The sequence below is a fragment of the Trematomus bernacchii genome, unplaced genomic scaffold (genome assembly GCF_902827165.1).
Source record: "Trematomus bernacchii unplaced genomic scaffold, fTreBer1.1, whole genome shotgun sequence".
In the NCBI taxonomy this organism is placed as follows: Eukaryota; Metazoa; Chordata; class Actinopteri; order Perciformes; family Nototheniidae; genus Trematomus; species Trematomus bernacchii.
In genome coordinates this window covers 4,521,616-4,539,643 of record NW_022987608.1, presented here as the reverse complement: position 1 = coordinate 4,539,643, position 18,028 = coordinate 4,521,616, and the positions used below count along the sequence as shown (strand labels likewise).

The 18,028-nt window shown below is 39.8% G+C and overlaps 1 protein-coding gene across 1 annotated transcript in view; it reads right to left on the bottom strand.

Annotated features, from left to right (window-relative positions):
• dock4b (dedicator of cytokinesis 4b) overlaps positions 1-18,028 on the bottom strand; it is a 115,189-nt gene that overhangs the window by 30,686 nt on the left and 66,475 nt on the right. Inside the window, 20 exon segments of the mRNA XM_034131376.1 lie at positions 2,063-2,204; positions 2,507-2,611; positions 3,111-3,197; positions 4,168-4,316; positions 4,617-4,710; positions 5,334-5,394; positions 5,477-5,572; positions 5,874-5,900; positions 7,657-7,742; positions 8,134-8,282; positions 9,004-9,062; positions 9,316-9,416; positions 9,615-9,690; positions 10,062-10,156; positions 10,626-10,724; positions 11,138-11,272; positions 12,755-12,891; positions 13,927-14,116; positions 16,362-16,532; positions 17,605-17,686. Of these exon segments, the coding sequence (XP_033987267.1) occupies positions 2,063-2,204; positions 2,507-2,611; positions 3,111-3,197; positions 4,168-4,316; positions 4,617-4,710; positions 5,334-5,394; positions 5,477-5,572; positions 5,874-5,900; positions 7,657-7,742; positions 8,134-8,282; positions 9,004-9,062; positions 9,316-9,416; positions 9,615-9,690; positions 10,062-10,156; positions 10,626-10,724; positions 11,138-11,272; positions 12,755-12,891; positions 13,927-14,116; positions 16,362-16,532; positions 17,605-17,686 (2,141 nt within the window).

Here is an 18,028-nt window from a genome sequence, read left to right as displayed (position 1 = left end):
ACATGGGAAAGCACTGTGGATCTAAACTAACAAGAAGTCTTCAGTGACCTGAAAGAACATGGGAAATGGCAGATGCTCTCACACAGAGGACAAACACAGACGTGAGTTTTATGGGGAAGTATGCTTCTTTAAGATAAGTTCATTTCTTGTAGAGTTTTTTTTTTTTAGAGACACTTGTCTTAACAAAGAATCACAATACCCTATCAAGGATATACATAATTAGAACACATGAAAAAACTAGGGCTGTCAACGTTAGCGCTTGCTATTTATCTGAAAACATTATCGCATTTTAAAAAATAACACAAATTTCTCGCATTACGGAGTTTGACACCACTTTCTCCAGGGGCGGGACAACTTTAAGCGGTTGACCAATCACAACAGAGCCTGCCAGCTAACCAATCAGAGCAGACTGGGCTCTGGTTTCAGACAGAGGGTGAAAAGAGGTGCTACAGCACAGGCAGTATGAGAACAATAAAGAGCTTTTTGAACATTAAAGCATGGAGACACGTCACAGTAGAGGTAAATAAAAATACAAATATGAACCTGAGCACAATATGTCCTCTTTAAGATAAGTTGTAAGCTGAGATGTTATAATAAATGAATTATCCTTCAGATATATCTTGCCAGTTTGTCATGCATTTCTTCATTACAACACCACAGTTGTATGTGTTTTATCTCCCCTTAAGTAAAAGTAAATATTCAGTGTGTGTCTTGTGTGTAGAAAATGCAGATATTTGCAGTGGAGGAGGATATGAGGTGATGCAGTGTTTTTTCTCTGGCTCACCCCCGGCGTCTCGACCCGAGAGAAATGAATTTGGACAGCTATTGTACATACATTCATATGCATGAGTGTTTGCAACAAGGATATACAGATGGCAGAACCAATCTGAGAGAGACTCTATTAATAAGCGTTAAGTGCAAATAACGCAGCGGTGTGCTAATTCATTCAGAAGAGCCCTGTCCCTCTCAGTAAGGCGAGCACATACAAGCAAACATATCACATGCATACATAACAACAGCCACATACAGAGCATATGTAACATGTCGTCCATCTGTTTTCCTTTTCTTTAGAGCTGATCTCTAGAGTCATTTTGACATTATGCCTCCCTACCGCTCTATATAGGCCAACAGTTGTCCCATACGTTAGCTTGAATAATTAAAAAGGCTCCCATATTGTACATTTGAACGCTGTGCTGACTTGATTTATGTAAGATTTGGTTGTAGGACACAAAATGAAGTGGAATACAAAAACTTGTGAGCAGAAGTCCTATTTTTCAAACACTGCGCACATATACTCATATTTTTCCCTATATTTTGACATTAGCATAGCCACACTGCCAAAATGAAACCTATACAGTTACAATAAATGGTTGATGTGAATTTAAAAGACATGTATAATAAACTTGCTATTGCGCCTTTCATAATAGCAGTTGTTTTTACAAAAATCACAAGGGTTATGTATGAAAATCAATGTTTTATAAATGTCACAACCCTACTAAAAGTCATATTTAGTAGCCTCTTCATTAAAAGAGCATACATTTGATTTATGTGAGCATTATTCAAGGAGACTATGAACTGTAAATGAAGATGAAAATCCCTTAGTAGTATCTTAACTTTCCAAAGACTGCCACAAATCAGAAGGTTATGTGCCAGTATTTAGCCTGACAGACATAACACAGGGTAAAATACTCCATTTGGAGGGAATTTGGGATTATAGCCTTTGCAGACCATTGACATGCACAGAAACCCACACTACAGGAAGGGGGGAGACCCTAAAAAGCCTAAGAGGACCCCTTTAAAGTGTGTTATTTTTCCATTGAGATTCTGTATATTAGTTGTAATAAGCAGAATGTGTGTTCCTGTGAAAGAGCCTTTGATAAAGACACCAAATAGCTAGAAGGAGGCATGGTGTGTGAAAGCAAGCAAGTGCCTCATTACAGGTAATGAAGCTGGTTGTGTGATAGTGTCTATATACGTGTCTATCTTCAGCTGTTTTTTATGCATTTCTGCTCATTATGATCCAATTCCTGTTTACATGTGCTTGTTTTTATAGCAAGGATACACTGAGCGTCGGCCTGGTATATGGTCTGGTCCGGCTGGTTGACGTGCTGCATGGCGATGGCGTGCGGGAACTCGTTGAGCATCCGCTGCTGAAAAGCCTCCAGCCTCTCGTAGTCATGGCCGCGGCACACAAACTCCTTATTCTGCAGAGGGGGGGGGGGGGGGGGGGGGGGGGGGGGGAGAGAATGGAGGACAGCGTGGGGTTAGACTGACATCTAGTGGACGCATGTTGCAACTACATCACCTGAATGCAAACTCCACCAAGGACGCGGCCTGTTACATCATTAAATAGCATTGAATAAGAGTAGCTGAATGTCACCTCACACTGGAGGAGTCTTATGTAAGAGAAAGTTCATTCTTCTTGCAGGTCTATTTTTTTTACTTTGGAGAGTATCAGTCTATTTAAATTGCCCTTGACAAAGAGGGAATATAGAGATGTCTTTACCCGTAAGAAGAAAGGAAACTTCTTTCCGTAGAAACCCACTCTGAAGAATTCAGGCTCTAATCTCTGCTGGTCCATGATCTTATCATAGAGAGAGGCTTCCATCATCTGGGAACAGAAGAAAATTACAATATAACCAACAGTGAGGATTTGTTGTATTGATGAAAGCAGTCATTTATTTTTTCTTAGCACACATGTAAATACTTTTTTTTGTACATGATATTTAAAGAAACAAAACGTGCCCCATGTGTAAATTCAGAAATAATGACTGAGGTGAAGTTATTTTTGTTTCACCTTCCATATCCTCCAGGTGATTTCACACAACCTTGGATTGGGATTATCTAGATTCCTATCTCTTTTTTTTAAATATATATATGATTTATTTGTGACATTGTCAAACACAGAAAGCACACATACATAGACCCTCACATAAAGGGAGTAAAAAAGACCATTCTACCAGGGTCAACAATATCAAAAAAACAAACAGACCTTAACCACAAAAAACAACGTAGCATAGTCATTCTAAAGCAGATGAAATAGCAGGTGCATTATACGAATACAACTAAACGTGTTTCCTAAGAATTCATCTTCACAAGGTAAAACTTACCCTCATCTTGCTCAGGTTCCTGTAGTCATAGTAACTCTCGTATTGGTCAGCCAGTTCTCTGCACAGGATGATGCCATTCTCCCAACACTGAAGATATAGCAAATGTAAATATTAAAACCACCAAAAAAGCTCATACCTTTCCGTCTGATTTGGATTAGTAAATATGAACAGAAGGCGTGATCTGCTGAGCTGCATTTCCCCCACTGGATGGCACTATCGAGTCAACAAAGAGTCTGATCTATACTCTTCATGCAGGTACACACAGCCATCTTGCTAATTAAAAGAAAAGCTTTCCTTTCCTGCTGCCTTCAGATCCCCGCGCGGCGGCGGCGGCGGCAGATGGCAAAGCTCGTGAATGTGAAGGGAAATTGGACTATGAGTAACGAGGGTAACGCGGCTTTAACGATTCTGTGGCGCTGTGTTATTTCATCAGGGATGCTGAAGTTTTCTTTCTGTCGGAGTGTGTGTGTTAAAGCTTGAAGGGACTCTACAACGCTGCTTCTCTCTGACAGTGCAGAACAGTAGCAAATGCAGTTAGGATAAAGACATACCATAAGTAGCAGTGGGGGGAAGACAGGAAGTAATGGACTTCCTTAGCATGTGAGCTACTTCCTTAAATGCTGCTGAATTCGGAATCAGCTAAAGTCTGTATATTTTCCACATGTATTTCTTAATTGTTTAACTTTTTAATGCTATTTTATTTCTATTTCTGAAATATTTTGGACTGTTTATTTATTTTGCCTTAATTTCTCTCATGTACATTGCCTTGTGTTTTTTATGCTGCTGCAACGCAAACATTTCCCAAATTGGGATCAATAAAGTAGCTATCTATCTATCTATCCATCCATCCATCCACCTACCTACCTGATCCACCTACCTACCTACCTACCTGATCCACCTACCTACCTACCTACCTACCTACCTACCTACCCAGCTACCTACCTACCTATCTATCTACATGAAATAAGTAGTGCTAAACTGTGCCAAAAATACTGAAAATGTTTGATTAACAGTGAACATAGTAGAGTTTATGAAAAATATTTGATGTGTCGCTCACCTTCCCCCTGTCGAAGTTCTGGACGATGGTGAGGTGCAGGTACTCCTTTCTCTGCCACTCGCTCTGCATGGGGTAGTTCAGGAACTCTCGTAGCGGCCTGTCTGACCACTCCAGTAACTCATCGTACAGCAGCAGGGTGTACGATGCCTCTGTGACACACACACACACACCACACACACACACACACACACACACACACACACCACACACACACACACACACACACACACACACACACACACACACACACACACACACACACACACACACACACACACACACACACACACACACACACACACACACACACACACACACACACACACACACACACACACACACACACACACACACACACACACACACACACACACACACAGTCAGGATTTATGATGATTTGATGAAAACCACAATCTCCCACACATGCAAACACCCACACGCTCACGTACCTGTGTAGTTTTGTGCTTTAAAGTGCAGGTCGTACAGTTTGTGGATGTAGCGGATGTACATCTCCTCTTTGTTCAGCTCAGTTTTGTAGAAGTTCTGACAGCAGCAGCAGCAGGTGGTTCAGGGATGATTACAGACAAAAGGAATCACATAAGAGAAAGAGAAGCAGATGCAAATTGTTCCATAGTAGAAATGCAAAAATGTATTCCTGCTACAGTGACTTTCAATCAATCTGCCTATAGGGCTGTACAATGGAAATGTAATAGAATAAAGTTTTGTCATATCAGTGTCCTGGAGTTTGTTTTTTTACCACAATTAATTTGAGAACGAATAGTGTATCTAATTAATAAATAAGGAACTCAATTATAGATACTAGCCTGAACTGAAGGAATTAACTACTATAGATATCCAATATTTGAATTCTCATAATAGTAGAAGTTCAATTAATCAGGGTAACAACTACAGTACAATGCTCCAACACTAAAGTCAAGCTAAGAAAGTCTTGAACTTAATGCAAATAATAAAGAAATTGTTTGATATGATGGGAAATGCACTTTATCTCCTTGTCACGAAGAGTTACATTAGATTGGTACCACTATTACGTGTGTTTGGAAGATATGAAGCTTCAGCCTTGAGAGGGTTAGCTTAGCATAAACACAACTAGCCTGGCTCCCAAGAGGATGCAGTAAATTGAGCCAAAAACAACCACATCTACTCACCAGTAAACTGACTGTGCATCCGATCTTTTTACCATCCACTTCTCCCAGCTTCATACAATCCCTGTGATGGACACATTGCAACATATGTAACAAACGAAATTGAAATGGACTTCTTCCTGATATAGTATGAGTGCACTCCTCACCTATAGTCCAGCAATCTCTCCATTAGGCGAGTGACGGTGGCGATCAGAGAGATGCCGCTCTCCCTCCAGGTCTCCCTCTCAATCTTCTTCAGAAGGCTGCAGGACAAGATCGAGAGATGTCCAGATTAAAAGAGACAAGAGATAAAAGGAGAGCAAATGGGAACGGAAAGGTGACTGAAGGGAAAAGGAAGAATAAATTACTGCAAAAGAAAAGGACGCGAAGCAAAGTCAATCGCACCTATGCTTTTGGGCCTCACAGAAAGTCATATAGCTGTTTCATCAGCTATAGATTTGATTAGAATTGCTAGAATATATATATTTTTGGCAGAATTTACACCCTTCCCGCTGTTCCCCCTCACACACGAACACAGAGAGAACAAAGAGGAGAGCGTCTTACCTAGGGTACGGACCAAACAGAGGAATTCTACTCCAGGCGGGAAGCATAGGCGGAATAAATTAATATTAATATGATTAATATCAGCACACACTCACACGGGTAAAATTAAGGGGTTAGTGGATTTAGTAGGAGGAAAGAAAAATGTAATCAAAACAATATATCAATTAGGAAAGGAGAATAAAAGAAGGTGTACATTAGCATAAAACTAACTTGCATTCATGTTGAATTATGTACAGGCAGTTTAATAATTATATCATATTGCACATTATAAATTATTTATGTAGTTTTGATAATATGCAGTGATGTTACACTATTTTCTGCAATGTATCACATGTAAAAATGGTGGGAAATAGAATGATTGACTATGATAGACAAAGGGACGGAAGATGAATATTATTATCATTATCATACTAAGATTCACATCAATATGAGAGTAGAAGAGGTAGGTGAATTGGAAAGAATGGCTTCATTTAATGTACTATGTTTTGGAAAGCTCAGTGGAAATGTGGTTCTTTGTGGAGGAGGACATCAAAATATGAAGAGGCAGAGACACACACACACACACTAACACACACACAGAAGCGTGACACATACACAAAGCATGCAGGAGTGCAAACTTGGAGAGACAAGGACAGAGTGGAGTGGCCACAGCGGAGGTGTGAGTGAAGATGAAGGTGGATACTCATCACTTACATCTCATTATTATTCAATTATCAATTTATTCATTAGAAACCGTTATGAAAATGAATAACTAACCACTGCCTAAACTTTACTCAATATATTCTGTTTTCATGACACCAAACGAAAAGAAATGTGAAACTTAAAAAAAAAAAATGTTGCCATATGGAAGACAAAAGCTGCCAAAATAAATAAATACAGACACAACATTTTTTTTAAAAAGTAAAAAAATATATAAGATTTGATAAATAATGAATATGGAGGATAACCAGCTGCCAAAATAAAGAAATACACAAAAATAAATACATAAGAAATATAGAAATTGATAAATTAAGAAAAAATGCCATTAAATGCACCAACAATGACATCAAAATAAAATGTCGGGATTTGTTAATAAAAAAATAAAAATGCCCATAAATAAATATGCCTGTTTTAATTTGTCCCTGATTTATGATACCTTTATAATATTTCCTGCTTCTTATTTACTTTCCTTTTTCTTTTTGTGCAGACTGTGTCCTCCATAGCTCTGGTATCAATCTAACAGCTTAACACATGTAAGAGTACATCCAGATAAAGGAGCATTAGCTGAGCATTAATTCTGTTATCGCTGCTGTTATCGGCTGTTTGGGTTATAGGCTCATTTCCAAAGTGGAATACTGCTGCATGTCCACTTACAGATAAGGCCGACCTTTACTAAGGCTAACAAGCCGGAGTTAAAGCTTCCTGTCTGATGAAGCCTTGTGTGGGCTGCATCATGTTGGCCATCGGTGTCAATAAACAGCTGTTCTAGTTAGAGGAAGTGTCCTGGTATTTTGAAATGGCCTCTTTGTTTGAGCTCTTGAGTGGCTCTATGCAGTGGAAACTAAGTACATTTACTCACTGTCCTTAAGTACAATGTGGAAGTCTTTGTATTTTACTCAGGTATTTCCATTTGTTGCTACTTGATTTAGAACCTTAATACTTCTCCCATCACTGACTCTACGGGATATATAACATTAAACACTGACCAAATCCCTCTTTCTTAAAAAAACCAAGGTCGACAAATGGAAGTATCTCCTCATCCTCTTCTTATCTGTCTCTATAGCTGTTCCTCTCTCTGACTCACATGCTGTTGAAGAGCTCCCTGTACGTCTCGTCTCCTTTGCCCTCAGACATCAAACTGTCCAGCTTGTCGATCAGCTTGGCCTCCACCTGTGAGGAAAAAAAAATGTTAATCTCAAAAGGAGCATGGGTGAGTTAAAGCTAAAAACTGAACAGTGTGATTGATCAAATCACTTCATGTCAAAGTCAGTCACGTGTCAGAGTAAAAGTAATAGACATTTTCATGACATGCAAGATTATAGCATGGATGTCATGTTTTAAGTGTTTGTTGAGGTTTACGTAAATGCCTGCAGAGAGACTTCAGATTGAAATGAGCTCAAATCTGGCATATATGATCTCTGTGTATTTTCCTGCATGGTCCTTATGGTGACTTTCACTCGCTTATGATAGAGAGAAGTTTCCAATGAGCTATGCATGTGAGGGTAAAACTTGCTTTTGTATACGAGCTTCAGGAAAGATCATCTTCTTTGAACTTCTGTACCTGTTTGAAATTGCCGCTGCGTCTCTGCTCCCAGTCCATCATGTCGTGGAAGATGGGGATCATGACATTCCTCAGATCAGGCTGAGGCACCAGCGTCACCTCCAGGAACGGACCAATCATGGCGGGGATGAAGTTCAGCTTGTGTTCCCCTGGAGGAGAGACGGAGGGCAACACGGAGGTTAAGCTCTTCCTGAACACAGCACACTGTTTACTTCAGAGGCAATTTAGCCAACTCTGGAAAGCTTTCTACTTCTGTTCGAAAAATGTCAACAACTACAAGCAGCTACCATAATGTGGCTTAAGTGCACTGCACTCTATCAAAAATGAATGCTAATCAGTGTCTGGGTTACTTAAAATCCATTATTGTTAGTTTTTATTGACATCAAATCAAACTAAAACAAAGTGACTTTTTTTCAAATTTGACAAAAACACACTAAAATGAAAAATCATGAAAACTCAAAATTAGACAGATCCATCTGCTGAACAAAAGGTTGTCAGCACTCAGCTGGTTACCATGGCAACACAAACTTGTTGGCATGAATACAAAAAAGTCTGAGAGCGTTCTGGTTCCCATCATCTCAAGAACGGAGAAATAATACAGAATGTTTGTGTCTCTTCTTTCTCTGACGGTGGTGCGTCACAAGGACATCAGAAGCAGTGCTGTGCCTCAGAAGAGGAATAATTCAAGATGTTTTAATGTTTTTAAGTGACTGCAAGAGATACTTTCTGCTGCAATGAAAGACCGACAGTTGCTTTTGCAGTACTTCATTTGCAGCGTCACTCATACCGAGTTAAATTGTATAATATTTTCTTTTTTTATAGCATGTTCTTTAGGAATCAACTTAGAATTGTACTGAATCAACATCTTACCTAAATTCTGCCACATGCTGAAGATCTCACATCCCATCATCACCCTCATGTCTCCATACCTGCACCATAACGCAGACAGGTTAGAAATAGGAACTCGCTGCAGGCAAATACATGGAGAAGCAGCGAGAACAGCATGTAAAGTCATTATGAAGAAAACGTGTGTGTGTGTGTGTGTGTGTGTGTGTGTGTGTGTGTGTGTGTGTGTGTGTGTGTGTGTGTGTGTGTGTGTGTGTGTGTGTGTGTGTGTGTCTGTGTGCGTGTGTGTGGAATTTGTTCAGAGAATGGGAGCAGGATAGAGAAATCAAAACTTACTTTTCCAGAATCTTCTTCCTCTTGGAGGGGGAGAAGGACTCCAGCTGGAGACAGGGCTGGTTAATAAATATTACTGACAGGTAGAAGTACGAGTCCCACACCTGAAATAACAAGAAAGAAAAATATAATAATAAAACAATGGCATCATGTGAAATGTCAGTGGTTTGGACGAAATCCAGCACTAATTGAAAGATATAAGCTGATTGGGTGTGGATGTGGAAGCTTTGTAACACAGTAGCATTCTTCAGACCTACACACACACACACACACACACACACATACATCACAGAGCAGCCTACCTTGTAGTCAAACTTGTCGTTGAGGAAGTTCTTCCTCAGAGCGTCAGAAAGGTAGAGGACGGTTGTGATGATGACACTGAAAGAGCAAGAGATAACGAGGAGAAGAAGGTTATTCGCTTCCAGGAAAATGCATCACCATGAACTATTAACATGGTATTTAAAAGGCCCTTTCAAAGATCAAATTAAATTGTATTTAAAGTAAGAGCACTACATAAAAAATCCCCTGCTTTTGACAATTATAACTGTCTAGATGTTATCAGTTTGGTTCAATAGTACCTGTCTCTGTACCTCCCCCTGCTGACATGTAAAAGCATGTCTCTTTGGATACATGAAGGCAGTTGACCTTTTAAAAGAGACAGTAGAAAGGTGGAACACACTGTCCACGGCTCTACACACACTTTCCATGGATCTGTGTCTATGCGTGGACATTTGTGTGTGTGGTCTTACTTGTTGGTGACCAACCGCATGACGGTCCAGTCTTTGGGAAACATTTCTGGTCGGATCAGGATCCTGAAGACTGTGAAGATCTGAAGGAGGAAATCCTGCAACACAAGACAGAAAAACACACACATTGAAAACTCAAATCAATATCAGGCTTGCCAAATTAATTCTAAGCTTGTACAGTATCTTAAAGCAGCCTCTAGTCTACTCAAAGGTACTCAAACGATATGTTTTGATCATTATTTTGCATCACATATTTGTATTCAAAGGGGTAGAGGTTTGAAATGTGTGTAACATATTAACCACTGTGACCATGTCATGTACTTAAAAGGGATATGTTATGCTCAGTATCAGGTTCATACTTCTACTACAACATGTTTACATTAATGTTCATGAAACAAATGCTTTTTACCATGTACATCCCGTCTGAAACGCTCTGTCTCATTGTGCCTCATTCACATTTTGTATAATGGTCAACCCTACAATCTCTGAAAAGGGATGGGTATGGTCTGAGAGGAAGGGGAAGAGAAGCTGGGACAATCAGATGTGATTGGGGGGCAGCGGTCTTACCCTCAGGTTGTCTTTGCTGCTGAAAGCCTGCAGCAGCTGCTGGTAGTGTCTGTCACTCATCTGTCGCAGAAGGGCCAACAAGCACGCCACAAACTCCCCCTGACAGCATCGAACATGATGACAGAGGAAGAGAAATACATTTGAATGCTCTGAAATAACCACGATAATCCTCAGGGCTGCTATAAATTACTGAAATGAATTGTGCTATTGTAGTTTAACAACAGTTATGGCGATGAAACCTGGTGTTATTAATCCCATAGGACATTTATTGGTAACTGGTAAGAATTTACAACATTAGCAGAGCTCTATTTTTTAAAGAATAACCCCCTCCTTGAGTCTCCATCATCACACAAGGATAATCTCATTATTTCCCACTTCATTATTCCCCTTTGTGCTGTGAATTATTGCTGTTAATGTCAGATTATGTAATTACTCCTGCACATTTTGTCTAGTCCCAAAACAATTTGTATTAGCAATAACATATTGTGCTGTACACGGTAAAACACACATACAGTGACATCCTGGAACTGCAGTCTCATGGTGGGGCCGGCAGGCTGGGGCCGGTTGCTTATTTCCAGAATGGTTCTCATCAAATCTCCCAGCAGGCTTTCCACAATCAGCTCCACCTCTTCTGAGACCACCGGCTCCTGCACAAAGGACCAAAAGCATGAATAACAGGCATTAAGGACACTCTTCAGAGGCAAAGAAAGACCTGAAATGTCACGGTGATCCTTCAAGTAGTGATCTCAAAGTTACATAACTGTTCCCTTAAAGTTCATTCATTTGGATTGCTGTGATCTTACTTTAATGGCAGTTTTAATGAGTCTTAAACAACTAAGTTTGGGGACTTATAAAAAGTCTGAAAGCTAGAAAATCATAGAGAAAGAGGAAAATGGTGAGGAATAAAAGAAGATGGAATACAAAGGAGAGGCAGACAGTTAAGATTAAAGTGACTCAAAGAGAGAGGGGGATACATGTGTGTGTGTGTGTGTGTGTGTGTGTGTGTGTGTTTTGTGTGTTTGTCTGTGTGTGTCCCTCTAGTCTCCCCCACTGACAAGACAGACAGGTCTTGGCTGGAGCGATAATGAGAAGGAGCTTCAGACTGGCACATTGGCTGCCACTGCTGTCACTTCCCTTTAGATGTGGTGCCAGTCTGAGTGTGTGTGTGTGTGTGTGTGTGTGTCTCTGTGTGTGTGTGTGTATGTGTATGTGTATGTGTATGTGTATGTGTATGTGTATGTGTATGTGTGTGTGTGTGTGTGTGTGTGTGTGTGTGTGTGTGTGTGTGTGTGTGTGTGTGTGTGTGTGGACTACCGGGCCACTAGCTGCCCCTCTGGCACAAACAGTGCACATTCCAGACAAACACACACAGCCCAAAGTGACTTCCATTCCTACAATGCCCATTGCTAAATTGATGGGTCTCATTACTGAACTGCATGGCTTCCAATGTCCTTGTTACAGAGACTAATTGACCGTACCCATAACAAGGCAATCTGCTCCTGCAATGTACTGGCGAGAAAATTGCTGTCAGACTATTTCCTCGAGTTTTGACTACCTTTAAAGTTATTTTCCAGTTATAGTATGGTGGTAGTTACCTGTGTTACCTTGTAAAAAAGAGTGTGTTCTAACTGTACAGGAGACATCTACACACATACATAAGCCCTGTCAAATCACACACATTTCACAATAACCTTCTAGACACATGAATATGAGGTATTACGCGCTATAGACAAGATGATAGGCCAACAAACTTCCTTTACACACTTAGATATTTAAAAAAAAAACGATTTAGCTATGCCTATCATCCAAAAAATAACTGAGTTTTCATTAATATGTCATTCCTTCATTCTGCTTTAACTGTGCATTTCCTAAAATGTCCCGACCATTCCTTGACTTTTATGCAATAACACTGCTTGTGTGCAACATATACTTATTAACAATTTATAAATGTTATGACTGGCTGTTTCTTGTGTATGCTTACTTACTTTGGAAATGCTGCTACCTATTTTTTTACCTTGGATTTGTACCTATTTGATGAGCACTGTCTGCAATTAATGTCTCCGCTGTGGGACATTTAAATGGTTTCTGATAACTTGTATACTGAAACCCTTCACCTCTGTGTTACTCACCGCAGAGCCGTTCTCCTCCTTGATGATGAGGGACAGCATGCTGGTGAGGATGCGGGCGCACATCACCAGGTCTCTCTGCTCCTGCATGTGAGCCTGGAGCACCTGCAGCACCACCGGCAGCAGGATGCACCGCGACTCTGCAACACACACACACACACACAGGTTTCACACATCAAATACATAACGATATATAAGGGGTGAACAGGCAAAAATTCATCCAACTAATCTTCTGTGCCTTCACAAATGCACAACAGACATAACTAAATGTATCCAAACGTAATTCATTGTGTAACAATAATATGATTTCTTGCTACATGTAGCCTTTGGGAGCATGGTGGCTATAAAACGTTGACAGTCATTTGGTTTATTAAATCAGAATAAGGGTTGGTTGCCAAGTAGGTTTACACATACAGTTAAATGAATTAGCTTGGTGTATGATAGTGCATACACAAACACAGAGGAATCAAGCTGGGAAATAGGATCAAATATATAAGACAATATTTATATATAAAAATATATCTATATAAATATTTTTATATATATAGAAATATATATATATATATATATATATATATATAAAAAAGAAATATGACACATTACTCTCAAAAATACATATGTGATATATATTAAATGCTGTAGAAAAATGCAAGTACACGGATACTTTAACTTCTTACATCTATTTGAATTATTGCTTTTTATTTCGTTCTATTTCATCGTTAATTGGACATCTTTACATCTTTACTTAAACCTCATATGTTTATATAAATATCTTGATTCTATTTAATTGTATCCTCTTGTTGAGCATTCTTATATAACATCTTACTGTATGTTTATGTTCATTTGTTTAATTATTTAATTCACGAAACCCACTGTGATATCAGCCTTCATTAAGAACAACAGTGAGCCATGGATCATTATAATATGGACTGGCTGGTGGATGGAACAGCCTGTTGGTGCATGATGCAAGACAAACACTGTATGGCTGATTATTGTCTGCATTGCAGATACATTTATTTGTTTTTTTTGTTTCTTCCCTCTGTGTTTTTCCTGCAAGGCTATTTGTTGTATTTGTGTAATATGTTCCCACACCTTTCCAAATTGGGTTTTCACTGCAATCACAAGCTCTAACTATGTATGCATGTCAAACTGTGCCTGTGTGTAAAGGTCTTCACCTGGGTTGATGTACAGCTGGCTCTCCACAGTCTTGGCGATGCACTGCAGTCTGACCGCCTCCAGGCAGTCAGCGTGCACGGCGGTGGGCAGGCTGCCCAGCGTCTCCCTGACGAAGCCCGCCACCTCCCGCATGGTGAAGATCTTCAACAGCTCGCCGTACACCGCTGGAAACGTCCTCAGGAACACCGCCTGGAGAACACACGGCCATGTTCAATCATTTGGACGCAATATGCATCCGTAATTACACAGGAATCACTGGAAACAGCCATTATAACTACAAATCATACTTAAAAGAGCATTTCAAGACATGAATATGCATGTTTCATATAGTGTGTGTGCAGTCATTTCAATACATTTGCCACTGAATCAGGATTGCGTAATGTATATTTAATGACTTTTCTCAATGATGTGGAAAGCTGGAAATAAAGTGTGTTAAACACCTCAGGGGCTTTGGATGAAATACTTAGATTCTGATCAAATGTGCAGGAGAAGGCTACTGTCAGGACATGCTCTCCATATTCATGTAAGGGTTTGTTTATACAGAGCGGTTTTGTTGGGAAAACAAAGCTACATATCGATAAATCACTGGCCGAGACAGGATTATGCGGATTTAATTTAAAGGCTGCTCCGGTGGGATTGCTTGTTTGCAGCCCTCAGTCTGACGCTCCTCCTTCCTGTCAACTTCTGTCTCTGCACAATTGAAAAATGAAAATCTAGAGACGGGAGTCACCATGTCCCTTTTGTTTTTCTTTTTACCATCATTCTTCCAGGAAAGAGAATACAAACACTGCCACAGCTGTTTACAAAAGAGCAGATGGACAAAGAAAGGGCCCCATAGTCCACACTGTACATTTGACATTTATATTTGATTTAATATGTCATTCTTGCACACTAAATGTAAATAATATCCCACATACTGTATTGTGTTAGCTAAAATGTAACCCTTCAATATTGTTTTATTGTCAGATAGCTGACTTATTTGTATCTTCACAGTCACTTTTTGTGTGTTATCTTCTATTTTGAGAAGTTTATATTGTATGATTGTGTATTTTCTACTCTTTTTTTAATTTCTTATTATGTGCAATACTTGTTTTACATGCTGCTGTAACGAAAACATTTCCCAATTTGGGATTAATAAAGTATATCTTGTCTTATTTGAGTACTTTCATATGTTTGAATTACATGATTCTCTATGTAATCTATGATGTATATGGAACATGATCATTATGTCATAGGCAATAAATGTTTCCCAAAAATCTGTGTTCATGGTAAGAGGAACAACTTTTCTTATCAGTTCACAAACTCAAAATGACAATCACAGTACAGTTCATACTAATCAGATGTCATTGTGGCAAAAAGCAGCCTCGAGTATTAATAGAACACCATTTCTCTGTGCTCAAAAACTCAAATCATTCAGACAAAAACTAACCTCAGGTGCTAAATTATGCGTGGATGGATTTTCTGTTTGTGTGCGGCGACAAGTCACAGATTAGCATGGATTAGCATTAGCATTAGCATAGCCTGCATTTTGCCACAGCTTCTGTTAAGAATGCCGATTAGTGGAGATGAGAAGTCAGTGGAGGGATGGAGAGCAGCTTTTCATGCGGCATGGAGAAGCCACAACCTGAATATCTAATGCTGCACTCAATCCTGTGGCCTTTAAGTGAGTTGACATAATTACAAAGTGACTGGAGGCTTTAAAACAAGACTGTCAGTCTCTTGAGTCGAGCCTTTTAATTGCTGTGAAAAGAAAACCTGACGGGAGTAATTGAAAAGACGAGAAGTACTTTCCCCCCGTAATGCTAAAACAAAAGATATGTTCCGGGTGAGGGCACTTAGCCAACAAGGCAATAAAGGAAATACAATATTAACATGCTTTAGGGAATGAACGCACACATTTAGACGCAGGTTTTGTTTTGTTTGAGAGCATCCTGGGATTAAATTGATTACAAGGACTAAAGAAAGAGGGGGAACATGAGAGTACAAAACTAAAGATAAAAGGGAAAAGGAAGTGGGAGAACATGGAGTAGGAAATCAAAAGGAAGTAGATCAACACACAGGTTCTGAAGGGAGGAAAATGCAAGTATTTCCCGACAAGTGTGCTCTAACAAAGACCACACAAGCATCTGTTCCTGGCGTGTAATTAGGATTATATTTGGCGTGTTTAGCTTGTTTGTTTTGGTTCTTGTGCAAATCAGTGAAGGCGGCTGCCCTGCTGTGCAGACCTCCCAGAGGAAATGGAAAAGCTGCCACAGAAACTTCTATTCCCACTCCAGGCCCTGTGGCAGCGTGACATTCGATTACAGACAATTTCCCAGCCATCACAACTGCAGTATCAGCAGACAGGAAACATAATGTGGTGCGCAACTACCGACAGGGGCAGATGTACGGGGGGATTTCAGAGGATTTGAGGACATGAGTTCTGAACACACACCTGTGTCTGTGCCACCGGACTGGTGCTTTTGTTTTCCTGCGAGAGGAAGAAGCGGATGGACATGAAGAGCTCGTGGATGCAGACTCGGAACTCCTCCTCGTTCTGGCCTCCAGTAGCCAATGAGAAGAGCCGCCGAGACTGGATGATGTACTTGAAGATGTACTCGCTGGCCTGCAGGACAGAAGGGATACATTGTTGGTTATCAGCAGTGATGAAATAGTGGAGGAAATGGTCAAAGAATGGTGTGACATTGAATGTTGCCCCTAATGTGTTTCAGTTAAAGTTTGTTTGATAATCAAGTCACTGTTTTGTGTCACCTATAAAAGCAGAAATTCCATATATTATAATTTACTATAGCTTTTTTCATATGTAAGGATATAGAAATTGACATTTTTAACTATTTTCAAAAATTGTATAGAACGAGCGATCAACCGATTAATCTGCAGATTAGTTAATAATTAAAATAATCAACAAGTTCATTCCTAAATGAAAGACATAATTAGTTGTCCCCCTGGTGAATAAAGTTTTATTTTTAACTAAATTGATTTAAAAAAACACATTTTAAGCCGACTGTTATCAAAACGATTAAACTCAGTACTTTAAAAGTGACATGAATTTGATATGTTTTCAAAGTTTACCGATTTTGAATTGAATGTTGATGTCTTTGACTTCTCACAAAAGCGCTTTATAAATTAAACGTATTATTATGTTTGCTCTAAAATGGAACCTGTCTAAAGGAAATGCTCTAAGAAAAGTCTAATAAAAGACACTGTATGGATACGAGGAGACCCTACAGACACATCTGCAGTGCATCACTCATCCATTATTTACTGCATGACAGGGTACCATTCACTTCTGCTGCAGGATGTGTTCTATGAATGATAAATGGGACACACAGAGGGGGGGGGGGGGGGCGAGCTTCTCTGACGCCACATCTGCATGACTCATTACTATAATGTGGATTCCCAACACCGGCGGCACGGCATTTCTGCTGATTAAAACTGCATGCAGCGTAATAGAATAAGAAGGTGGGGGGGGGGGGGGGGGGGGGGGAGGCATGGTGGAGCAATGTATTCACTGATAATGGAGGGGAAGGAATTAGCAGGAGTGGCAGCGAGAGGGAGTGTCTGTGTGTATTTCTGGACACTGAGTTGATGGAGTGTGTGTATATGTGTGTGTGATTGTGTGTCCTTGGAAAACATCCCTCTGGTTGTGTGTACATGTTTTCGAGAATATGCCTCACCTTGAGCACCTGCTGGATGTGATCCTGATGTTCTGCGTCAACAATGCGGTCCACGTACCACTTCAGCACTTTGATCAGGTCCCTGGAGGAAACACAAACACACACAGTCACACACTCCTAGCTACTGTATATCACACATACATTTTCTCACTGGAGTCAGCAACTGCATTCATTCTGGAGTTAATGGCAATTGAAACTTGAATTTTTTGTACAATCTTTGATAATAGTTAGTAGAAAGAATCACTAGAACTGATTGACCTGAAGAATAAGTTGAAATGTAATGATTATAGACAAATATGACAGAAAAATAACCGCAAGTCAAGAGGCAATGCAGTGTTTTGAAAATAGTCCTTAATCCAAGAAAGTTTTCATCAATATCAGAAAGAATTCCAACCATTTGCCTGTTTTTTTACATGAGTAGCTG